The 26,568-nt window shown below is 41.4% G+C and overlaps 1 protein-coding gene across 1 annotated transcript in view; it reads right to left on the bottom strand.

Moving 5' to 3' along the window:
* The window catches only part of LOC137174106 (mitogen-activated protein kinase kinase kinase 11), a 57,271-nt gene that overhangs the window by 11,892 nt on the left and 18,811 nt on the right, over nt 1-26,568 (bottom strand). The window contains exons 2-9 of the mRNA XM_067579169.1: nt 18,593-18,773; nt 14,280-14,428; nt 12,889-13,064; nt 11,453-11,699; nt 8,223-8,339; nt 3,213-3,384; nt 2,997-3,109; nt 2,177-2,797 (exon numbers count right to left, since the gene is read on the bottom strand). Of these exons, the coding sequence (XP_067435270.1) occupies nt 2,177-2,797; nt 2,997-3,109; nt 3,213-3,384; nt 8,223-8,339; nt 11,453-11,699; nt 12,889-13,064; nt 14,280-14,428; nt 18,593-18,773 (1,776 nt within the window). The remainder of the gene's footprint in view (nt 1-2,176; nt 2,798-2,996; nt 3,110-3,212; nt 3,385-8,222; nt 8,340-11,452; nt 11,700-12,888; nt 13,065-14,279; nt 14,429-18,592; nt 18,774-26,568) is intronic.

Genomic DNA, 26,568 nt, shown 5'->3' with positions numbered 1-26,568 from the left:
TTCCCACAGTGCAACCCAATCGCATTTTTCATTAGACCCTCCCTGCCTATTAAATGTCCTCATCTTTCAAACGCCATTCCCCCAGTAAACAGGTTTTCTGTCAAACATTTGAAGCCTCAAACCAAATCCAAGATATTTTCTTGGATTTCAGAAGGTTCCTCCATCATTCCTATCTCTGCATGACAAATAAACTGACCTCTATGTCTAAAGTCGGTGGAGTGCCCTTTTAAACCAAGACACAAAATGAAAATAACTCTGACACAAAAGAGAAAGGCTGAATATTCAACATATTAAACATTTTCATCACAGTATCCTTCATTTTCTTGCTTGAGGAAGCTTTAATTGTTAATCTAGAAATTAGTCCAAACTGCTGTGGTGTTGCCCTGGTGCTCATTTATGCATTGCTCTACAGTCCAAACTCTGCTTTTGTAATATTCAGCAAGACTCAAAAACCTGTATGATGAAATTGATCCAAACACAAACATGAAAGTGGTACATTATTGGTGCAAAGAAATGGAACAATCAGCAGCACAGAACATTGATGTAATTAGTCTAAATTAAGTATAAAATAGCACTGTGTAACTAGTTGACAGAGCTGCAACAGCAGCAAACAGCAATTGTAAATTAGCACCGACAAGAACATTAAATTTGGAATAAATCAGCTTGAATGAACATTTGCTATTTCCAAATGTGATGTGTCTGCCAAATGGCATTATTTACATCAACAGCAACTCTCTCAGGCTGCTAAGCTATTCAGCTGACAAGAAAGAGCAATCAGGAGTCACATGAGAGCAGATGAAGAACGCCAGTGAAGAAATCCTCTGAATTCATCTCTCTCTTTCAAGCACATATTCACCGCCAGCAACCTTGTGGCAGTCTGTCTATGCATCTGAGCCTGAGTCATTACAGTCAATAAACATAATAAGATGTTTAGCTAAAACACTCGCTGTTTAATTATATGTGGCTCTTTGCCTCTGCATGCCCGATGTAATGAGCGCGCACGGTTTGTGAGATTATGGTTGTTAGCTGCAGAACAGGCGATGCATGTCTGCTCCGTACCTGGGGGCAGAGCTGTAAGAACCTCTCTGTGGAGAATCCAAGGCTTTGTGAGTCAAGCGGACCAGATATAGAGTGTGAAATGTTACTAGAGGGCACTCTTAAAGCCCTCGTAAAAGCCCACTCACTCTTAAAACAACCGATACCAACGCCTCCATCATTACGGCTCTAAACTGTGTCAGTGCTTCTTTGGGAAAAAAACATGTAAATGTACTGTAAATGAAAGTGTTGCAGATATGCAGATAATGTCTGCTAGCATGACACTGACATGAATTAAAACAAAAGTCTCAATATGCCCCATGAGAACTGAAAATTGCCTATTTTCACATGTATTTTGAGGGTGAAAATGAATGCTAATCCCTCTAGTATGTGATCTTTTATCATGTGTGCATCCTTTATCGTATAGGCACACATTTGACATGCCTCCATGTGAGAATTTGCTGTAACTGGAGTGTAAATTCACCCGAGACGCACTGTTGAGCTCCAGCCAAACTCCCAACCCATCTGAGAGAGTGGCCAGAAAGACACTGCGGTGGCGGTGAAGTCAAGAATAGATTAATAGCAATTTTGAATCCGGTACTTTCTGTCTGTGTGACCTCAGCTGTGACGCCTGATGTTTTTGCATGAAAACTGACTTGAAAGAGGGGAAAAACAACAGAAGATTGGATGCCAGCTTTGCTTAGCAAGTATTAGCAGTGAAGTATAGTGGGCCATCTGTTACCTGAGATATGCAAATAGCTGAAGACGAGCTTTGATGTAAATGAAAAAGCTCGTGCAGCATTGAAGCCTCCCTTGTGCCATAAAGATCTGGCTAAGAAAAGGCACAACAATAATTCTGCAAGAACTGTGAGGCAACGTTGTCGTGCTGAGGAAGTACATTATTCAAGGTAAAAGTTGGATCCAATTTCAACATGCTTAGTGCTCTTGAATTTCAGAAATGCAGATGAATCAAAACTAAATCATGGATTCAATCTGGAGGGAGGACTGTAACTGAAACAGGCACACAGTTACCTGTTTCCATACAGTTGAAAAGAACCGTCAAAATAAAATAAAAGCAGAGGCCAAGATATCCTGACGTTTAGTGCCTAGTGGCTCCAGAAACATTAGACTTCTTACTGACCTAGCTGAGAGGCATGCAGGCCTTGGCTGGACCTCCTCCTCCTGTCAGCTCTGTGCTCCGAGGCATCATAGCCAAGTTCCCCGTTGGTCAAATGGAAACTTGGGTTCCATTCCCCTGGGCTGGCCCCACTGTGCTGCAGGGGGGTCCTGGGGCTCTGGGGACTGTGTGGCGCCTGCGGTGTCCGGTGGCCACACCTCTCGCGGGGATTCGGCGGAGGCGGCGTCAGGGGCAACGGCTTCAGTTCTTGGTATTGCAGAGTTAAATCCAAGAGTGGCCTTGGGAGCGGCTCAGAGGTGGAGAAGGTGATGAGATCATCCACTACAGGGGGGTCTGAAATAAGGGGCTTTGGAACTGAGATCTCTGGTTCAGAAGGGGTGCGGTCCTCAAGGGACGGGGGGTTAGTTCGAGGGGGCACCCTTGGTGGGATATCCAGGCATCGACCTAGTCCAATGGAGGCCAGGATGGAGCCACCGCCAAGCAGGGCCCGGTGGGTGCTCTTGATCAGGCCACTGAGGGAACCCCTCTCAGGCCTGGGGGAGCCAGCCGGGGAGTAACCCCCTTCCTCGCTGCCAGAGTCTCCCTGAGGTAGAGGAAGCCGCAGGCTGTCCTTCACTGAGGAGCCTACACACAGAGAAAAGTGTTTTTTTAAAGTTTTAAAAAGACAGAGAAGGAGAAAGAGACAGAAAAGAAACTCCTCAACACATTTATTATTCATTTAGCTTCTATTTATAATTCACACTCATGCCAGTGTGAATTATAACAGTGGCTAATGGAAGATATGTGGCTGACGGTTAGGCTGGTGATGGAGGGCATTGGATACCGTTCTGAGCAGGGGGAGAGGTTGGCGTAGAGGGTCTGTACTCCTCAAAGTCATCCTTGGATTCTCCGTTCTCATTGCTGTCCGACACCAGGAGCTTTGCTCTCATCGACAGACTGAAAAGAAATTCAAAAACATTTAGGTGATAAATTAAAAGTGTAACAAATTCTTTATAAATCTCAATGTCACAAATGAATCAAAAAAGCAGTCCTGCTGTACCTGCTTTCCTGTGGACTAAGGCGCAGGACCTTGGGACTCTTGGGACTTTTTGGGCTCTGGGGCCTCCAGTGGGGGCCCAACCTCAGGTCTCCATTGGCTTGTTTAAGAGAGGGGGCCTCTAGGGGCCAGACTGAGCTCAAGCCAAACGTCCTGCTGTTGTCACTAGGACTGACTGCACAGAAAAATTGAGAAAAACAGGATGGATTTAATATCAGCTTACATATCATCAGTATGCATACTGCCTAGCTGTATTCTAATGAGGTGGGCATTTAAAAAGGCAGGTTTCACCAACAAATCGATGCAGTCCTGCAATCATCTCCAACACAATGACCTTTAAGAGGTGCAATATATGACATTCAGCCCTACTAGATAACACACTGGCACCAGCATCTCAGACTAAAAAAATGTGTGCCTCGTTTACTCAGTAAAGTTGGGAAAAAAGAAAAAAAAAGCAGCATCTGAACAGAAACTCGGATCAAACTGTCAAACTAGGCAGTGCTGACCAAATATGAATCAAGATTCTAGCCTCAAATGTTTTCAGAAACATATTTTAGTTTGTGACCCGGCTGCCATGTTTAAAACAGCCGTGGGGAGGACAGCGAGGGACAAAGTGGGTAATTCTGGGTCTGAAAAGTGAAGCCAATGCAGAAGTGCCTTAAACCTACATTTTCTCTAATGGCCAGCAGGGGGCGACTCCACTGGCTTCAAAAAGAAGTCAATTTGTATAGAAGTCTATGGGGAAATGACCCAACTTCTCACTTGATTTATTACCTCAGTAAATACTTTCCTAATGAGTTTATGGTCTCAATTGCTAGTTTCAAGTCTTCAATACATCATGATGTTCATTTAGTAAATTATGGTCCTGTTTAATTTAAATTTGACGATAAAGCATGGTATGTTTTAGGGCGTGGCTACATTGTGATTAACAAGTCGTTACCATGGCGACAACGTTGGTTAGATAACGTAAACATGGCGTAACCCCTGATTCACACGCTAATCACACGCTTTAATCACATCCCACTACTCTCCTCACCGGCTTGTGCTGCTAACACAAAGTGTGTGAGTGGTGCGTAATCATTCAATCACACACAACATGTATGCCTCAGACCAGCAATACATCATCCAGAGTGGGCTCTCATCATCACGCCCCATTTACAGAGAAAACAGAGTAAGTTGAAACATGTCTCCAAACTTAGTTTTTAAACAAACCAGTTTAAATGAATAATGCTGTGCTGTAGAGTTGCTGTGTAGTTGACTGCACCAACAATAAATCCAAAAATGTTGATCTCTAATTTGTTCCCCTGCCATGTCCTAAAAAACATCCTGATAGCAGGGCTTTATGGCTCCAAGGTATATAAATCAGAAAGAGAGTGCAGGCATTGATGAAAATTAAAGGGATGTTCTAATGGCTTTGGACACAGTTGTGAAGGAATTATGGACAAGAAGGCAGAGAAGAGTACACTAATGAGAGGTCCTCTGGCCACTAAGGTAGGACATGCGATCCTGTTCTATTTGCTCATGTGTCGGGCCCTGCGCTGCTCATTTGCCAGTGTGTGAAACAAGTCACCTGTGTTACTTGACCCTGTAAGCTTAGCTTAGCTTATGTTAGGGTCGGAAAGACAAACCATTTTGACTTCCATGAATTTATTATTAACAGCTGTTGCCTAATGTAAGTAGCACAGATGCTTGTCAGCCACAACACATATTGCAAGGGCAGGACAGTGGCAGCAAGCCTGTGTGTGCTCATCCACATTGCAGAATCAAGGTAGCTAATAATTGTTTAAAAATTCATAGCTTCTTGTAACCTACATTATATAAAGAATAGGTTGTAGTGGGGCTCGGGTTCTTTGTAGGCTACTAACAGTTACTGGCTGGGGCTCAGGCTAGACTGACTGAGCTAACGTATAGGCTACCATGTAGCTAGGTCAGTTGTCAGAGCACAGTGCTATTGCTAGCTAGCATACTATTTGTAGAGCAAGACTGAAAAGTAAAATATCTCACTGGTAATTTGCTTACCTGGAGACTCAATAAGGTAAAAACAGACGTCCAGGTAGGACACCTCTGGCCATGGAGTGGGGTTATTGCACCTGCTTGATACTGGGAGACTGAATGGACACGACTGAAGATGGATCAAATAAATCTTTTTGATGCATCTTGCGTGTTTTATGGCAGGCAGAGTGGACATATATTTACATATTTATGACATAGTGTCTTTGGATCATTTATAAACTAATTCTGGTGGTGTTCTATTGGTTTTATTTTGTGCTGCTATTTTACATTAAAGTCTATATTTGTTTTCCTCCAAAAAAGGGACAGGGACATTTTGCAAGCCAAATTTCTCGGATGTACTGGTCTCATGTATACATTAGGATTCCTGCCATAACACCCTTCACAAGCCCTAATGGAATGTTCTCAACCTAACACCTGACATGTTAGTCACAAGAAGAGACTAAACTGGTATGAATACGACTGTAATGTCATGTAAATCCTAAGGAAAAAAGTTACTATTTTTCCCCCTGAGTTCGGGTGCTGCTTATTTCCACTGATTCCTTCATTCATGTCGGTTCATTTCACCTTCAGAAATATGAAAAAGTAAATATGGTCTCTGAATGGACATGTTATTTTTTTGGCCTTTTAGTACTCTGGAGGGCTGGCTGATGCACTTTGCCTCCCATTACTCTTACAGCACAATGTTTTCAAAGCAAGCACAGAAGTTAGGTGATAGAGTCAGTGTTGCAATTTCATCAAGATCAGGACGTGGCTTAAAAAAATTCCCCTTTCCCAGTATATTACTCCATAAACACATTTTCTTTTGCAAAATGTCACAGTTAATGTCTCATTTTGATTTAATCTTTCTTGATGGTTGCAATATTTTTGTGTTTGCTCATCATCTGCAGGGGACAGATGTAATACTGCTAATGTCATTGGGAAAGAAAATATATAGAAAAGACTAGTTTTGTTACCGTATATGAATGACACAGATGGCATTCTTTTTGCTGTATATCAAACAAGACAAAGAGTCTACAGCCCTGCTAGCAGTCCTGTGAAGCTGTACTTAGGCACAATGGTGCTTTGAGCGAAATGCTAACTACAGCATGCTATCATGCTCACAATGACAATGCTAACATGCTCGTGTTTAGTATAATAGGTTAAGCATAATGTTTACCATGTTCACCATCTTAGTTTAGCCTGTTAGTGTGCTAACATTTGCTAATTAGCACAAAACAGAAGTTCAGCTGCTTAGCAGATATTTGGTTATAACCAAAGTATTGAATTTTTTGATGACCCGATGATGGCGCTAGATGAATAAGACAGAAGTAACCAAAATTATTACAAATCATCCTGTGGCAGATATGAATCTCTGTACCAAATTGTGCGCCAACAGATCAACTTAATATTGAGATATTTAACTGGATGAGTGAAGATTTTCACCTGGTGGCACTAGAAGAAAAGTCAGGGGGTCACCAAAGTCAAAAGGATTTATCCTCTGGGGACCATGAATATCTGCACCAAATTTCATCCAAATCCTTCGAAAAATTGTTGACATATTTCAGTTTGGACCAAAGTAGTGGGCAGACTAACTAATACTGCCATCCCTAGAGCTACGCCGCTAGCGGGACTACAAAGGATAGTAATTGTATCATTACATAAACACACTAACTTCTATACCTCAGGTACTGGAACTGGAATGAGGAATAGGACTAGGAGAGAGGCACAGGAACCAAAACTAACCCTCCCCCCACAGATAAAAAAAACAAAATAAATGATGTCAACAATATCCATAAGTTGCCAGCACAGACAGTATGATAAAGTCAACCAACTGAGATAGACTGAGACTAGAATATGGTACAATAAAACAATTGACTTTGGACACAATTATTTTGCAGGTTTTAATGTGCCATCCTCCACTAATTTCGAGCAAAAATCTTGTTGAATGGAGCTCTGTGGACTAATGCAAATCAATTTGGCAGTTCTCTAGATAAATAAGTTTGGGAGGGCCCTGCAATAAATCACTGCTTGCTACTGAGAGGGCAAGAATAAATATCCACTAAACACATTTTAATGACAGGCACACTCATGGCTTAGTGATTGCCATTAAGGAGAGTCATTAGTAAGTAAAGAAAACCAACCATCTATTTAATGAATAAATGAAGCTGGCAGATGTTTTGGATTTACTAACCACTTATAGAAAAATGTTTCACCGCAATTTGTGCTTCGATGTCAACCCTTGGTGGTAATTGTTTGGAAAAATCATTTTTATTGCCTGTTGCTACACCACAAATTTCCTTTTGGGTTTTGTTGAGACGCCCCATGACCTACTGGCTACAATTTCCCTCGGAAAGGGAGAGGATCTTGGGGCGTTTGTCTAAGAGGCTGACAAGCAGAAGAGTATTGTAAATCTCTGCTGCTGCTGCAACCCTTCTCAACCCCTTCTCCTGGAGCAATAAATTCCTCCCTGCTTATTTTTAATTCAGTAAACCGCACTGTAGCCACTACATGCATATAAAACTGTGGAGTCCTTCTGCCAGGAAAATACAGCTCAATGGCTCCCCCCACTGCAGCAATGGAGTAACTGCAGATAGGGGGAGCATAGCAGGGCTGCAGTGGAAAAAAGCTGCTGAGAAGTGCTGAGCCGCTGAGAGGAAGTCAGATAATATTTGGACTGGAACAGACTATTGAAAAGGGAAAAGGGTGTGTGTGTGTGAGAGAGAGAGCAGTAAGGCAGGGAGGGGGAGAGAAAGAGAGAGAGGGGCCCACAGGGAAACAGGGGAAGGCAAAAAAGACGAGTGGGTGGTTGAGAGCACATGAAAGGAGAGAATTTGGAAACAGAGATATAATGTTGCAACAGAGTCTGTGTGTGCATGCAAGAAGGCGAGAGATCCCACATTCTTTGATTTTTTTTAAATGTCTCTCCATCTCTCCACGCACACACACATACTGTTTGTGCACCTGTGTACCTGTGTGTGTGCATGTGAGTGTGTATCCAAGGGAAAAAATGATTGCACTCACGTTGGATTGCACGGAAACGTGGACCGAAGGAGGGTGAGGAGCCCGAACCCAAATCAGGAGAGTTCCGCCTCTTCTCCAGGCCTGGAGATGCCTGCACTGTAATCTTATGGATGAAATCTGCAACACACACACATACAGTATATGACAGAGGTTAGACCACCTGGATGGCAGACACCAACCAGAATATACACACAAGTTTGGGTTTCCTCATTCGACTCCACATTCATACATTTAAGAGTTGTCAGTTGTTTTGAAGGTTGCAACACTTTTTTTTGCTTCCTTATTTCTCTTAAACAGCCAATACTGACTGTCATGGCAGTGGTAATTTAGTGTAATGCATGTTCTCAACTTGGTAACAAATGCTGTGGTGAGCCAAGTGTCTCATAATATTTAGACCTGTAATCAGATTTCAGCTTACCGTTACATGGCTAATTTCTGTGCTGTGTTTGGGAACTGGACATTTAATCTTCCAAGCTACCAACTCACTGTGTGCTAACACTGCTTATAACAAGCTACAGAAGCCAGCAGGTGTCAGGAGGGAAAATTTTAATAAATCATTCCCTCAAAAGTAGTAATTCAAATACAAATCATGCCTTCAAATTAAGTGCTTTCCTTCTCAATTCAGTAATTTGCATCCTTGTGTTACTTAATCCCTTCCCTTGAATGAATGATTTGTGCTGTTGAATTAATAAGTCAGATTCTCAAATTACTTAATTTGTGTCTTTCTACCTCATGTCATCACCTCTGCAGTGTCCAGTAAGCTAAAAAAGGGCAAAACTAGTGTATATCTGCTATATACTACTGTATATACTGTAGTATATCTTGTAAAACATATTTAAGGTATGAAAACAATGATAGAATGATGTACTTCAAAACCTTACATGGATTAAAATAAAACTATATTAAATCAAATGATTTGTACTGAAAGTGTGGACGAAATGAAATTAAAGTGGTGATGCCATTATCAGAACTTAATAACCCAAGGTTAGAAATTCAAGGGATGGTCTGAAGCACCAAATTGAAGTATATTGACTGCATACGTTACTAATTTGACAAATGATTTACCAAAGATTTAGCCTGACACTTGTCGTGCTCCTTTTAGCAAGTAAATGTTAGCGATGGCTAAAACATGTGGTAAAGGTAGCAAGCTACCACTAGCTTGCTGCTTATATTAGAAAGCACCACTCACTAATAGTAAGCTTTACAGCCGAGTGGGTATTGGGAGGTAACAATAATAATAATATAAAAATAAATTATTCACTAAAATTAGTTATCCAAGCTCTCAAATTATGAACTATTACCTCAAATGAACATTCATTCAATATATCCATGTCCTTTCCTTGATCTGTAATTTGTTCATTTGGCTTTCTTAAATCCTTCTCTTTCATTTTTGGTTTGTGCCCTCAAATTACTAAATTATGCTCTTAAATCATTTATTTATTTACATATGGGTATAAAGGATGAAGAAGGATGTAAAAGATGATTTAATGTCACATTTAACTGCCAAAACCTGAAGTATTACTGCATACAACGGAATCAAGGAGATCATCATGACTTCATAATTTAATTGCACAAATTATAAATTCAAGGAGACAAATAAAGAAACTCTAGGATTTGACTTCCTCAATTAAGGTAACACAAGTGGAATTTGTAATTGTCGCTCCCTGACACATACGCTCCAAAGCAAGTGCTAGCTGGTACTTGCTTGTTGACATTAATACTGTTTTGCTAACTAGCTTGCTGGCTGGTTAGCAAAAGTAGCCAATATTCTGTTCATGTTAACCAAGCGGTCTCAAGCTACATGGTGTTAAGAAGTAGAGACCAGGGCTGAAGATAAAAAGCAGTAGATTTTGACACTCTTCCTTTATAATAATATTCATTTTTACTCCAAATGTGATTGAAATGACAGCCACACCACACAACACTGATGCTCAGCTATCTGGCATTTGGTTCTCTGTATATTTAGCAACTATATGACCACGTCACAGCCAAATTTGTGATGCAAAGCCTCTAAAAAAACATTATAATTTTTTATATCTTTGAATACTTATCCTTTATATTTCTTTCTCTAATTCTTATTTTTCACATTTGCCTTGCCTTGGGGCCTTAAGAGCATGCCACATTGCATTTCACTACACCTGTTATTTGCCTATGTGACAAATAAATCCTTTGAATCCTTGAATACAGGTTTGAGCTCAGGGGTGATGGAAAAGAGGTAATTTTGAAGCACTTTCTTTTATTTATATCTACTTCTAGAGAACATAAGATAAACCATGATATACACGTTGCTCCACAGGGTACAAAGTGCAAGAGAAACACAGGATGAAGGAAAAGATAATAATAATATTGGTGGAAAGAGGAAGGAAAAAATGAAAGGGAGGTAGGCAGATATGGTTAGAAGGAGAATAAAAACACTAACTAGGCAGCTGTAGGGGAAAGGGACTGGGAGAGAAAGGATTTGGAGAGGGATACCTAAAGAGAAAGAGGGAGAGAAAATAAGCGAGAGAGGGAGAGAGAAAGTGAGAGAGGCCAGCCAGCAGTGTATCCATGGACAGGAAGTGTCGAGGCGTGGTTGGCTCACTCTCCCCTCTCATCAACCCCCCCCACCACCACATCACCGCCCTGCTGCTGCTGGGAAAGGCCTAACCACAACACACACACGCACACACACACACACACACAGTGCATTTACGCATGCTTGCTCAGCCCAAAATACACTCAACACACGCATTGAAACACACTGGATGTGAATTGCTGCAGGCTGTGTGACTTTGTGATAGTAGAGGATACATAAGAAACAGCAACCAGCTGAGTATGAAAGGACAAACAGGAGAAAAAAAAGTGAGTGTGTTGGTCAGTTCAGATATCAGCATGTCCGACCTGTAATGTCACCTCTCTAACTATGTCTAACGATGGTCTGAATGATCTGCAGCCTCCTTTTCAAAGTATGAGCCACTAAACCTACGTGAGTCCAGCCCTGATAGGACCTTCAGCAAAGCTGAGCTGCAAAATTACAATAGTTGGACCACAAAACTCTCCCTCACTTCCTCTTCTCTGCTCTCGTGTAGTTTTTGGCAGTTGTTGTTGTTGTTTTTGTTTCTTTTTGAGACTGAGCCAGTAATGGTCCACTGAAATAGGATTTCTCGTAAAGACTGCTGGTCGACACAGCCCAGCTAATAGTTGATTCCTGACAACTCAAAGACAGTTCAAACACACACACACACACACACCTTGGGGCATGCTGATCTTCTCGCCATTTTTGGACTTAAGCTTGTGCTTCTTGAAGGTGCCCTTCCTCTTCTTAACGTTGGGTTTCTCCTGGTTCTGGTTCAGGTGGAGGATGAGGAGGCTGAGCTCGCGCTCAAACACATCCTGCTCCCACTGGGCCAGTTGCTGCTCACGCTGCCGCAGGAACTCTTCATGGGACTTCTGCTCCAGCGCTGCTCGCTTCAGCTCTTCCTCACGACATCGCAGCTCCTGATGGAGGAGGAAAGACAAGCGGATGAGGTTAAAGCGTGTTTAATATCAGCGGGTCCCAATCATGTGTGACAGAGGTTATGCAGGCTTACATTCTTATCTCCTCTTGGGTGGCAGTGTGAAATGAGATGCTGAAGAGGCTTGGTTGTAATGAAACCTTTCATCAAAATTAATGACGAGATGACTCACAACTGCTGTTTGACATTTTATTTGATGCCCAGCAGATTAGTGTTTGATCCTAAAGGTGTTGACCCAACTGAAAAGGTTGCGGTATACGGGCTTTATTCTCCAGGGATCTTACATTTAATACCATACAGGCCAAATGACATCAAAGTAAAATTAACATTCAAAACTAAAGTGAACACATCTGTGATGAGCTTTTGAGTTTTTTGTAGATAAATAACTTCTGTTTCATGTCTGTGTCAATAATATATAGGTGCCTGGCGAAAATAGCAGCTATTTATATTTGTTTGCAATATCATATCTAACTATACTTTACAGTTTCATATTAAAGGGAAACTTAAGTATTTTTCAACCTGGACCCTATTTTCCCATTAATTTTTTTTAATTTGGTCCAGTATAGAGCAAGAGCGCTGCAGCCAGCAGCCACAAAATGGGCTGCAATATAAACCGATGGGGCAATAGTGCACCATCAATGTGTGTCCATCCTTGCCCTCGATGCACCAGTTACAGTCACACAATCACCTTAACTCAGACAACCTGAGTCATCTTTACACTCTACTGCATGTCGAGCGTCTACATTAATGTTTTATGTTACAAGCTACAAAGACACTTTGAAAACAGTCACAACATGTGTCTGAGGAATATGTAATATTGTTGTACATTCAACTCCCAAAGCCTAAAACAAATCTAATTAAATGTCAAGAGTGGATTAAGCCGTGTGAAAGACCAGATCAGTATCATCAAGAAAGATATTTGTCTATTCAAACTTACCATTATCATCAAAAGATGAATTTTCTGTTTATGTAACTAGCCATAGCTAACATGTATAAAACTGCATAACTTTAAGATACAGATATCGCGACATCTATACACCTTAAAATCAATTAAATTCCATAAATTGAGAAACAAATGAGAACTCTGAATAAATAGGAGAGTTAATTGATCAAGTAGTTACAAATGTATACAAAAGGCTACTTAACCTAAGCCATGGCTAACTGCCTCTTACCTTCTCTTTAGCCCGGAGTTCATCGAACATGTCCTGGATCTCCAGTTTCCAGTCCTCCTGCAGGGAGTGGAAGGAGTCCTGCGGCATCTCTTCCTTCACCTGCTGCTCCAGGGCCGTCAGCTGGGCCAGAATGGAGCAAAAATTGGGTCTGCGGTGGGGGTCCTGGTCCCAGCACTCTGTTACACATAAAAGCACACACAGTCAGAAACAAGGGTTTACCACACTACAGCATTCAGATACAGAATAACACTTGTTACTATTACAACTGCAAGGCTGTCCTCACACACTGACACAAAAATAATAGATTACCTAACAGGAGCAAAGCGGGTATTAAGGAGTTTCATGCTGGAAAATCCTAGTGTGTGCTTAACTTACAAAGAGGTTATTTAGAGTTAGCTATTTAGAGTTAGTTTGGTTGTAAAATCTTGTTTCCTCAAACTGAGTGGAAAACATCTGACAAAAAAGTGAGACACGTTCACTTGTGTCCAGTATGGTTTCACTTCTTTTGAGCGTTTTCTTGAATCAAGGGACATGAAAGGAGGAAGTCACTCACTGATTCACCATAATCCTAAGAGTTACAGATCTGCACTGAAGAAAATGTGAATTTTATCACCCTGTTGAAAGGCGTTCATTAGGATTTTAACACTTAAAATAAGGCCAGATTACTTACTGAGGTGGATATTTCTGCACTCATTACACTTCATATCCTGCACTGCCTCTAATTTTTATTTACACATATTTCAGGCACTTGTGTGAGCACAATCTAGAGTCAAGCTGATCACTTATTCAAAGTGTTATGCTTAATTAACTTGCTGTGGGGGGTTTTGCATAATTTGCTGCAACACTTTGGGCATTACAAGCAGATCAAAAACCAATCCGATAATTAATTAATCCTCTGAGGTGGCTATCGGTGGTTTTGTGCACTGATCTCTCTTTTTTTTAAAATACAACCGTAAAAGACAAGCTGACATCAAGAGAAGGGGCTAAGCAGAAAGAATAAAAATATCTTTCTCTGCCTGTTGGGAAGTTTGTGTCAGGAATGACGCAGATAGGCCTTTAGTGTGTTAGCAAGTGCAGGTGACTGTGAGGATCCACTGGATTTCTTTTTGACAAGAAACTGAACAAAGACAGAGGACATATGGGCACAAACATATTGCACAAGGTGGCTCCAGTGCAAAACACTTCCCCTCTACAGCCACGTTATTAACAACATACAGGAATTTGTTTTTCTCAATTTCAAACCAGCTTTGGGGAAATGGAAAGAGAGCGTGCTGGGGACACAAATTTGATCTCACGCAAGAGTACTCTCACACCAGTTTACTGAAAGTCACTCTTCACAGTGCTCTGAGTGCATTCAATTACATCTCTGCACATATCAACACACGTCCCACCTGACATGAGCTGGGCGAAGGGCTCGGGACACGTGGAAGGGATGGGCAGGGTGAGCTTGTTGACGGCGACTCCATAGGCGACAGCAAGTCCATCAATCCCTTTGTAGGGTGCCTCTCCTGTTAGCAGCTCCCACAGCAGAACACCATAGCTGGAGGGAAAAAATACAGACAACAAGGCATGAGAGAGCACATTCAGACCACAGTTAAATGCAGGATATAAAACCAAACTAGCTTCCTGTTACAGTATTTTCACATTTTTACATAGTATTACACCTAACCACTACAGCATTGTAAACCAGTTACATATGAGAATATCCTTATGTTCAAAAGCTGCAAACTCAATACCTCCTCTAGATGCTTCACAGTGAAAGCCTTCTAGCAAAGAGAACTGATGACGACTTTTATGGTGATCTTAATGCCTCCATATGTAAAACTCTTCTGTTATTAGAGCAGCATTTGTTTGCGGGAAAACAAATGTGTTGCTTTCAGGCCTTTCAACTCAGTGTTCTGGGGTCAGATTCCTGGGTCTGCCATAGTGTCTTCTGTGATGCTACCAATAGAGGGTGCCAAAATCTACAATTTTTAATTTCCACACATAGTGGCTTGTATCAATTCATTTGTTGGCCTCTGGTGGGCAGTGGAACACGATGAGAAGAACAACACTGTCATATTAAAACCTTATAATGCTGTTGAGGCAAATGTGGTAGCAAACGATTGCTAGTTCTGTTTTGGTCTCCAACGGCTCCTCAAGAAAATACCTGGAACTTATTAGCTGATAGATGCTCCACTAAGCTAGTCGCAAACTTGGTCTATCTGTTGTTTGGGCAGGTAGTGTACAGTGAGTTCAGAGCTTGTTTGCTGACAACAGCTGCATGCTGCAGCTGGAAACAATGACAATGAGAGCAGAGTTTACCGGCTGAAAACCAAGACAATGAGCTAAAAAAGCTAAAAAGCCTCTCACAGAGCTGAGAGGGACTGCAGAGGTGGGTGATAATTTTCTGTGAGTTACTCATCACGAGTGACCACTTTCACATTACACACAGTCATTTGAACCACTGTTAATATCAGAAATATTGATAAGTGCAGCTTTAAGATATATTTAGAGGTTATGGGTGGTTTAAATATACATTTTGACATTGTTCTACATTTATACACAGTAAATTGGTTAAAAGAAAGTCAGTCACACTAAGCTGTCAGCTCCCAATCACATTATATTGCTGAATGTAAGGCTATTCCTTAGGTTTGGGGAGGGAAACACTGTTGAAAATCCAGTATAACTGGATCCAGTTAAGAAAAAAAAGTTGTTTATGTATTGAAATACATGATAATGTTTTGTCCTCTGACTCATGCCTGCAGACATTTGCAGCACAGATACTGAGAGGTGGTATGAAATGTGTTTTGTTACAAAATGGGATATTTCAACATGACTGACACCTATGTCCTTACTATTTACATACTGTATATGATGATGTTTTTAAAAGAATAATAGCCCATTTAGTTCTGACCTGACATGACAAGATAACACTTTTACACACTGGGTCGTCTATGGTGTTTGGATGGTAGCTTTTTCTGCTTTTTGCTTTGCAGAACATATTATTACTTATAGAAACACATTTACATTTATATACAACACATTTATCATCATAGAACTGACAGAACAGAACCAGGACACATTTGTGCGATGGAATATTTTTGCTTGTTGAAACATATGCTTGCAAAGCAATGTGAACTCGTGCATGCAGCACTTGTACAAACACAAATACACACAAACACACACACACACACAGAGGACTTTTGAGCCCACACAATGGGAGCAGCCCTGTGTCCTAAGAAGATGAAGCGTGGCGCAGGACTTGGATCTCCCACACTGTCAATTAGCCCTTGCCCGGACCTGACTGAACGCACTGTGGAGGCTCGCTAAGTGGAGAGCGCAGGCCGCAGCCTTTTTTTATTTAGTTCTTTAATTACAACTTCCACACACTGTGACTGTGCAGAAATGCTGCTTGTCGGCTCGCCCCGAGGCGGTCGTCGTCTCTGCGTGGCGGCTTTGGAGACGAGTGGCCGTAGACAGATGAGAAAGAATAGTAGAACAAAGATTACCCTTCATTTTCAGAGCAGGGCTGCCTGCCTGCCCGCCTGCTACTCGCTCATTTTGCTGTTTTCCAGATTGTGCAGTGATTGCTGTGAAAATGAGCCTGCGTGGGTTTGTTGTCGATAGACGGGGGAGATAGAAACTGAGAGGATGTGTGTGTGAGATAGTGAGATGGCACTGAGCCCATTAGGGTATAAAAACTGTACACTCTTACTAAATTGAATTCCTTAAAGTACCAGAAAATTCCTTAAGTAGCTTGTACCATAGCAAAATCCTTTTTGATGTTCTCAAGGACACTTTCAAAAGGGTCCTCTGTAACAGCATGCTCAATTGCTTTCATATAGGTTCTGAATGCTGCTGCAAAGAGCCATTTAAGAATGGATGAAAAGATCCAAATCCACAGAATTAAAATTAAACCATAGCATATGAGAATAACTGCTATAAACACAATGTAGCAGAGCTGTGAGTGTGTTATTGCTTTAATAGATTATTTATATTTTCCCCTATCGCCGAGCAAAAACACCCCTGCTTGCTTCATTTCAAATGCAAATTCATGTGGCACTTAAAAGCCATCACGAATCACATAAAAAAAAAAATCACAGTTGTCAATGTCATTGTTATACAACCACAAACCATAATCAAGAGACTCTTCTCTTTTTGTGTAGATGTGACCAAACACACACACAAATACTGTATGTACACACACACACACACATACACACACATACACACACACACACACACAGAGCTATTCACAGATAAAGGGCTGCGGTTAGGTCTGGTGTGTGGCCTCCTTCTCTGTCTATACTGGAGACAATGGGACAGTGTGCAGTACACATGTCCCACAACAAAGCACAGAGCAGCTCTTTGAAGAGACGCCATCACATGGCTGCGGCTGCCCTGCTGCAATCCATCACTATGTCCCTCCATCTCTTCATCATTCTGTCTCCCACCATCACTTCTCTGCACTTTCACCCTTTTCCTGCCATTTTTATGAGGTTTTCTGTCCACAGACCGCTGCAGGAGGTCCACTGTCCTGCTGAGGAGCGGCAGATAATTATTTTATACTACTTCTGCTACTATAAAAGCCTGATCTCAATATTGAACGTCACAGGGGTATATTCCATGATTTAATATTGCACTTCCATAAAGTTGGGTGATTTGCTAGAGACAGATTTTAAAAAAGAATTGTCAAAATTGATGCACCAATTTATACATTAAATAAAACAGCTAATTATATTTTCGTACTATTTATATTAGCGCTCCTTCAAACACATTAGTGAAAATGACACTTCACAACTGCTTGATGGACTGCCATGAAATGTATTCACACAAAGGGGTTCATGTTCCACTCAGGATGAACTATAATAACCTTTCATCTGGTGACACCATCAGGTCAACATTTCAATCTGTCCAATACTTTGGTTTGTCATCAAATGCCTGCAAATGACATTCCCATCAGCCTCAGTTAATTAGCAAATGTTAGCATGCTAACACACTAAACTAATATGGTAGACCTGCTTAATGTCAGCATATTAGCATTGTCGCTACGAGCATGTTAGCATGCTGGCTTGAGCATTGAGCTCAAAGCACCGCTGTGTATAAACACAGCCTCACAGAGTAGCTATCATAGCTATATTTACTTTATAAATGTACAGGGACGAGAGGGAAAAGGAGAGAGAGACTGGAGGGATATAACAGAATGAAATAGAGTCTCTGGTGAGTTCTGAGTCCATTCAGAAGCTGAGCTGAACACAAGCACACAGAAATACTCCAAAAGACACGGTTGGTGCGTCTGTTGCTAGCGAGCTTACAGCTAATGTACAGTTGGTATTTTGGCTGTTTGGGGAGAATAAACAGAAATGGTCCAGCGTTCAAATACCTGCAAGTGAAAATATGCTTTGTGTTCTATCTGGACATGCAGCTAGTCTTGTTTTATGTTAAAGGAATAGTTAGAAATTTTGGAAAAGCTAGATGAGATGTCTGAGAGAGGTATCACTCTTCACATCTAACTCTCGGCAAGAAAGCAAATAACTGTATTTCCCAGTATCCTTAACTATCCTTTCAAGGTACTTTGATTAAATCTATATCCCCTTTCCTTAGAAAAATTCAGTTTTCTGGTCTGGCTATGCTCCACTGTATTTTACACGGCTGCTGAATATCTCTGGGCTTCAGACACTTCCACATCCCTGCTCACACAGAAACACACACAAGCACTCACCTCCAGACGTCGCTGCCCTTGGAAAACGTGGAGGACTTGATGACCTCAGGGGCCATCCAGGCGTAGGTGCCAGCAGTGCTCATCTTGGTGGTCTTGTGCCACTCTCTCGCCAGGCCGAAGTCAGTGATCTTCAACGTCAAACCCTCCATACATTCATTCTCTATGGGCTGAGCCAGAAGGACTGGAGAGAGAGGACAGACAGGTAGGCAAGAAGAGAGGGAAGAAGGAGAGAGAGACAGGTCAGGTTTTAAACAGGTACATGTATGAAATGGTTGTATCACTTTTGTCTTTTTCTTTCCTGTAGAGTGAGTTCTGTCCTCACATTCACACATTCTTTGAGTCTTTTTCACTTCCTCTTTTTCTCCTATTTAGGCCACTACAATCTAAGCTGACACTGAAACACATTTCCACATATCCTATGACACACTACACTTCCATTTTGTCAAATCAGTGTAAACAACATAAATCGCTGCCCTTATAACAGACACACCATGTTTGAGTGAGCATCCCATTGGTCAGTTTAGTGAGCTTAGTCCACCTGGTAGGTTCGTACTTAACATTCACACTAAGGTCGGAGGTTAGCATGTTTTGGCTCAGCGTGCCGAGCTGAGATCATGTGCTTGGGAACAAGGCCAAACGTGCTGCGACATCAGTGAACTGGCTCAACAATTTGGGTCACATGGGCGAATAGAGAGGAAGCATAATTGTTAAAATGAATTCAGCAGCTCTTGTGTATCACTGCTGGTTTGTTTGGGGTTTTCCTCCACTCATCTTATTATCACTTTATAGCAGCTTTTTTTTTTTTTTTTTTTTTTTTTTTAAAGGATCAGTTTTGATTCTTTTATCTTGCTGCCCAACAACCACCCACACTGCTCCCGCATCACAGCCTCTGATCACAATAGCAATAGTGTATGATAATGTGTTGCAGCAAAATTCATCACACTATCATTTACTATTGTGCCATTGTTTGCTGAAGCACGCTGGAGTTACAAAACTGTTGGTCTAATGACTCAACTGACCAACAAGTCAATGTTTCCCAACACATTATTCCTTTAGAGTATGGTGATATTCATCTTTCCTGTATCTTATCTAATACCTACAGACCACCATCATATAGCTGCTGAGTTACATGTTTGTTCAAAGCAGAACCCTCTTTCAGATGATCAGATGTGTGTCGGCTGTCACATGGAAATCTTGCTATTCCTATTTTGGTAATAAGTAGGTTATTTTTGGATTTTTAAAGTTTTGTTTTGCAGCAAAATTGGGTTAAAAGTAACCAAAGAAATCAATGGAAATCATTATTATGACATTGCATCATAGACTCGGATGCTTATTTGATTATCAATTCATATTATCAATTCATATTTCCTGTGCAGCAAGCAAAGCTGTAACAAAGTAACTGACTGTGCAGTCTAATAAGCCCTCAATGCAACACAAGACGGAAAGCACCAAACAAAACCACATTTTAAATGTGTCAAGATGATAAGACTGAAACCTGGTAAAAGAAAACTGAAATATGTTTAAATGAAGAACAAAATAAACCCAAACACTTCAACTGATCAGGTGCACAGAACCAATAAGTGGTTCAATGATGATGTAGTTTGTTAGTGCCGTGTCATCATGCATCATTGTGAACACTTCTGGGTTGATTTAGCTATTTCTTGCAGACAAAGTAGGACAATTTTTCAAAAGTACAAGTTATCTCAAGTTCTGCAGGGACTGGCTTATTTGCATTAATTATCATGACTGAGAAAACTAAAGAGTTTATAGGCTTCTGAAACTCTTTCAAAATATCAGTGCAACTTCAAAAATGCTGGCGTCAAAACACTGCATATGTCATAAATTGAAGTTCCAGCTTTTTTTTGTCCCAAACAGTATTCATACAGTATATTGTTAGGATTTCTAAATCATGCACTGATTTGGCTTGTCGGACTACTCTTAAGACCCTAAATCCACTGGCCATTCTCATGTTCAGTTCTTCACGCTGACACCTCTGCTAAGGTTGAGTAATGAATTGGAACCAATTCCAAAAAGGATTTCACTGGATTCCTGAAAGTGAAGTCTGGATCTACCTCACTTCCATCTGCCTCACCGTACGCATGTGTCAGCGCATGAGTTATTAAGAATGTGGTGGACCAGAAGTGACGCTTGAAGGTGTGGCTAAAACTTCCACAAAAGACAGGAATGTCAGGAAAGGATGTATTATTACTTAGCAAGATTTATTTCATGCCAGGAGGAATGTGGTCTAACGTGACAAAGCATTTCCTGGAATGTTTTTGATGTTCCCAGTTGTGGTCATAATGCTCAATAATTTGCTAACAATAGGACATCCGAGGAAAACGGCCCACACTCAGCTTTTTTATGTCAAGACAGAGAATATTTCTGGTTTTCTTCATTTTAGCTTTCAATCAGAAAGAATCACAAAATATTTATTACATCAAATGACCCTAGTGAACATGGATTTGCAGGTTAAAACTGGGCTTTATGGTTGAAAACTAAATAGTTTTTAAACATCTAGATTACATTAAATGACTGTATTTGAATGTGCAGCAGGTCCTAACTACCTATTCAAATATAGTCATTGCTTGTGAACCAAGGATCATAAGAAACCTAGATGTCTTAAAAACATTCACTTCTTAACCAAATTTAGCCCAGTTTTCACATAAACGTCTGTAAACCTTTTGACCTACAAATGACAAAAACCATTCTTACTCTCACTGGGGATTATGAAACCTTAAATCTACTGAAAACTGTGGTTTTTGCCATCAACATAACCGTGTTGCTTTTCATACTTCAATAATATGACAACAATTGGAGCCAGGATTTGATGAATCAATGGTTGAATCCAGATTGATTAAAATCTCAGCAGTAATATGGAACAATCAGATATGGATGACTGACATGAAAGTATAGGTCGATCTAAACATAGACACACAAACAGAAATCCAAAATGAGAAAAGTACACACTGTAAAATGTAATAACCTATAAGTAAACACATTTTGGTAACCAGCCAATGTTGTGTAACCACACAGTGTTGGAAGGCTCGCCGGGCGACTTTCTATGAAAATAGAATATAATGTCGACGACGTGGGTTGCTGCGGTGTGACTCTGTATCACATGTCTCAGTATGATCGGCAGCCGTGCCTCTCTTCCCCTTTGCTGGCAGGCCGGGCATTGCTCAGGGCAAGGCTGGCCGTCAAACACAGGGAGGAGAAGCAGCAAAGAATTTGACTTATTATAGGGAAGTAAGACTACTGCTATTTGCAGTCACTTTCCGACTTTCTGGGCTCGCCGCTCTTTTCCTTTTTTTTTTTTTTTGCTCCTTCTTTCGACTATCTTTCACTGAAAAATCTGTCTTTTCTTTTACCACACATATTTCATCTTTCTCATACACATACTCTCTCTCTTTCTCTCTTTGTTGTCTCTGTCTTTGTCTCTCTCTCTCAGACATCCTGTGCTGCGCCTCGTAGCCCAGAGGCAGCGAGTTTGACGTCACAAAGGAATGCATCACAAGAGGTTGTGTTGTCTGCTCTGTGTGTGTGTGTGTGTGTGTGTGTGTGAATGTTAAAGGGGATAGGAGACATGGTTCTTTCATAATGTAGTTGCAAGACAATTTCTGCACACAGTTTTGCTGAAACCACACATGCAGATACCTTCCATAGCAACACGTGTGTGATTTTGTGCATGTTATGTCTATAATGATGACAGGTGCAAAGACTGATAGTTAATGAAGGCTTTTACTTCACATTGGTAACGGTCTTTATTCTAACAGCCAGACAGCTTTCTAATGGGAAGAAACGACACTAATGTACGTCCATCACAAACTTTCGCATCAACTTCTGCCTCAAGAGGAAGGCGCAAACAATAAAATAGCAAAAGTAGCCAGTGGCCAAAACAAAAACCTCTACAGTGAGAAAAAAGTGCCCACTCATTTAACCTTTTTGCAGAAAAATCAATTTCTGTCCATTCTACGGCTGAGTCATTGTTTCTGTCAATTCCGCAGGCCCTCAGGGAGGGGGTGGCGGTGGTGGTGGTGGTGGTGGTGGTGTTGCTGGGAGGGGGGGGGCGCTGGTATTTACTGCAACAGGCCTGATCCCTTGCTCCACTTCTTTTGTCCGCTTGCCGATCAGCGTCTGGTAAAAACAAGCCCCGGGCAGTCACCCCTATTTCCACCCGGCCGCTTGCTCGCTGCGCCCGCGACCCCACTTCCAGGAAGTGACGCCGGTATCGGCCAATTAGCCTCCGGTGGCGGGACTCTCCCTTGAAAAAAAAAAAAAGCAGGAGCCGATTTGCGATTCCCGCTCGCTGTTCATTGTGCACAATAAGCAGAGCGCTATTTTAGGAAACGGAGGTTAAGAGGGGTCATGTGACTCCAGACACTGACAGAGACAGGCGGGGAGGGACATGGAGGTGCTGCTATGTAGAGCAAGAGAGGTGTGTGTGTGTGTGTGTGTGAGAGAGAGAGATAGAGAGAGAGAGATAGAGAAGAGATATAGAGAGAGAGAGAGAGAGAGAGAGAGAGAGAGAAAGAGGGAGAGAGAGGTGCTGAATGTTGATTGTTATCATATGATTGAGTGAGACAGAGCACAGCTAAAAGTGGCTGCCTGGACCTAGAAAGCAGAATTATAGATAATGGTGTGCACACACACACACACACACACACACACACACAAAGCGCTCTCTCTACATTGGCAAGCAGAAACACATACACACACTTAACACAGGACACACATTCATTCACACTATGTCTGTTTTTTAGCAATATGCCCGGCTGCACACAAGCAGGAAAGCATAAGAAATCTCTGCAAACACACACACACACATACAGAAGCATATGCACCTAAAGGATACATGCATATACAGATGAATACACATGCCAGGAAACTACCATACACAGACACAAACAGAGGTGTAGTCTAAATCACAGGGGTGTATGGGTTGTATTACATGCCCTGCATTATTGGCATGTTTAGACCTAATTTGTACCTTTCAAGTAGTCAATGGGAAATGTGAGATTTATCAAAACTTCTTGACAAGTACTGTACATAATCTGTCAAAACATTTCTCATCATCAACAACAACAAAAAAAATCGTCTGGATGGTGTACAGCTTGACGTTTTCACACATTTCTTGAGCTGCGGTGGGAGAGGTGAGGGTGAACCTCAACAATAAAGCGGCAGTCAGACGGATGAACAATGATCTGAAACTCGCTATGTAGCTTCCTACAGAGTGGGGTGATAATTCTCATCACCACAAGTGATGCCTCTCACTTTGAACAAAAATATTGATTGTAGCTGCTTTAATGTTAGTCTACATTGACCCAATTTACCTCTGGTTTAAGTCATGTAATCGTTCAACATTTTGACTTTGTTTCCGAGAGTGAGATGAGACTCATTATCAACATCACATCTGCGTTAAATATAGACGTGGAGTCAGGACATGGTTAGCCTAGCTTAGCATAAGGATTGGAAGCGGGGGGAAACGCCTTTCAACATTGTTTGTTTGACATACACAGGACTAAAAATGGCAACTTGTGATGCGATGTCATGCATGATGCAAATATTTCTCGGTGCACACAGTGACTATGAAGGGCATCTTGAAGTCCTGTGGTCACAGTGGTTGCCAGGTTTGGTTACACTGTGCCTGTACAGAGACTAAAACCTGTGATCAAAACCGTACGTGGTGGGCTCTGCACAGAGGTGTTGAGCGGATGGATACTGAACTGTCGTTCATCAAGAAATAGAAAGACAGACAGCCTCATAGCATTCCATCCATCCTGTGATGTAAATAGGTTTAACAACAGTCATGCTGGGAAAAGGGGCAAACACAGTCCCTGGCTCCAGGCCTGCGCAGGTGCATGCACCCACACACACACACATACAGAGACAGATTTATTGTAAAGGCCAACAGGCGTATATATAACAAGGTTCTGACAGTTTCATAACACACACACACAATAAATATACATAATCCATGCATATAAATGTCCCTATGCACTTAAGGGATAGATATAGCCTACCTGTACACACACATGCATGAACAAATGTGTCCACACACACACACAAGTAGCGACAAACACGCAAATTACACAAGTAACAAAAGCATTTTAGTAATCTTAGTAGCACACATACACACCACATTCTTTTTCCACTTCCTGAGTGCATCCACAGTTCAGCCCTGTTCAACCTTCCTCCTCTCACCACCGCCATCACACTGACGACAGCTGCCGAATTAGTCAGTGGCTTACTGGACGGCGTGTGGCAATACACTGTGTCCAAATCAGCCAATGACCCAAATAACATTAAGTCTGCTGTTGACATCTTCAAAACTGTAGCGAAAAAGTTGAGAAGTTTCAAAGTAGTGCACTTAGGTGTGGACAGGATGACTCCAGAGTACAGAGGCAGGATCCATGGGAAAACAGACTCATACGCTTAATGACCTACATGCTGTACAGTGAGCTATAGCAACAGCACAAACACAAATAGCCTGAGGTCTTTTGCATATAATCAGCGTATGTAGGACACCGGAATTTAAGAGAAGGAATTTTTTTTTTTTTTAAATTTAGGGTTTGGAGCTGATAAACTTGGAATTTGGGCTAATACATGAAAGATACATACATGTGATTTTTATCTACATCCTCTGCTATCTCCTACCTGACATCACAGTTTGAGAAGGTGTGTTAACAAAAGTGGCAAACAGAGCAGGAAATCCACCTTTCCTTCAAAGGATAACAGCAAGTAACATGACTAGATCAGTCTTGCCCAGACAGAGCGTCTTCCTGATAGAGAGGCGAAACCAACAATGTCGCCACAAAAACACCATGATAGATCTCCATGGCAACAGGACTCTGTTTGGCATTGTTTGTTGTTCAGAAACAAGAGTGTGTCAGTTGCAGACATGACTCGTACTAGCGGCTGCATAGATATGAGTTTGGTGCTGGGACTGACTCAACCCAGCAAACAGTTAGCTTAGTGAGAATACCAGTGTCAGGGATTTTTGCACGGGCCGTTCCCAGGCTGATTTAACATAAGCTTACCTGACTGATAAAGTATAAGCATGTCACAAGCATGTTTACATTCCCCACACTTTCCACATCATTAAACAAGAGCCTCAGGTCTATTTGGATTTCATAACAGTTGCCTTACGTGCAAAATCAGTTCAACCTTTTGGAAAAAAGAAATTGAACTTTCAAATGAAGTGAAATACTTTCATTTAGGGAACTTGCTCTAACGTCATTACCAATGTAATGACCTTACATTTCAAGAAGTCTTAGCCGCAAAGCATAAAACTGCCAAAATGAGTGTCTGCAAAATCAGATGGCTGGTAATGCCTACATAAAATTGATCTTTATGGAGTGTGGTGTCTTTTTTTTTAAAGGGGACCTATTATGCTCCTCTCCAGCTCTATATTTTTATTCTGGGACTAAACCAGAGTAGCTTTGCATGATTTATAATTCAAAAAAATGATTTTCTTTATCTTATTTATCTTATACTGGTTCTTTATGCAGCCCCTCAGTTCAGCCTCTGTCTGGCCGTTTCAGCTCCTGTCTCTTTAAGGCCCCTCCTTCCGATGAGCCCACCCTGTTCTGATTGGTTAGCTTCTGGAAGCTGCGTCACAGCCGACTACCAGCTGCTCGGGAGGCTACATAAACAAACCGCGAATGAAACTACAGTAGTAGGATTTCACTTCTTTTTCTTGTTCTTTCTCGAAATGTCAACTTCTCAAATACATCTGTACATGTCTGAGCCAGAATCTGATGTGAAATATGCAAGTGAACAATGTAAACAACACATGGAAAAACAGTAGCAACTACAGAAGGCTACAGAGTGGGTGGCAGTTTACGGGCATGAGCAATGAGCCGACATCAGCTCTTTGGCAAGGTAGAAAAAAATGCCATTTTGAAGCCAATCATCAAAAGTTGAGTATGTTGAGTTTTTGCCTGAGACCTGTTCACTTTAGCCTCAATTTTTTAGCC

The sequence above is a fragment of the Thunnus thynnus genome, chromosome 22, assembly GCF_963924715.1.
Source record: "Thunnus thynnus chromosome 22, fThuThy2.1, whole genome shotgun sequence".
In the NCBI taxonomy this organism is placed as follows: Eukaryota; Metazoa; Chordata; class Actinopteri; order Scombriformes; family Scombridae; genus Thunnus; species Thunnus thynnus.
Note: the sequence above shows the minus strand (reverse complement) of the source record. Positions and strands in the feature narration are given on the sequence as shown.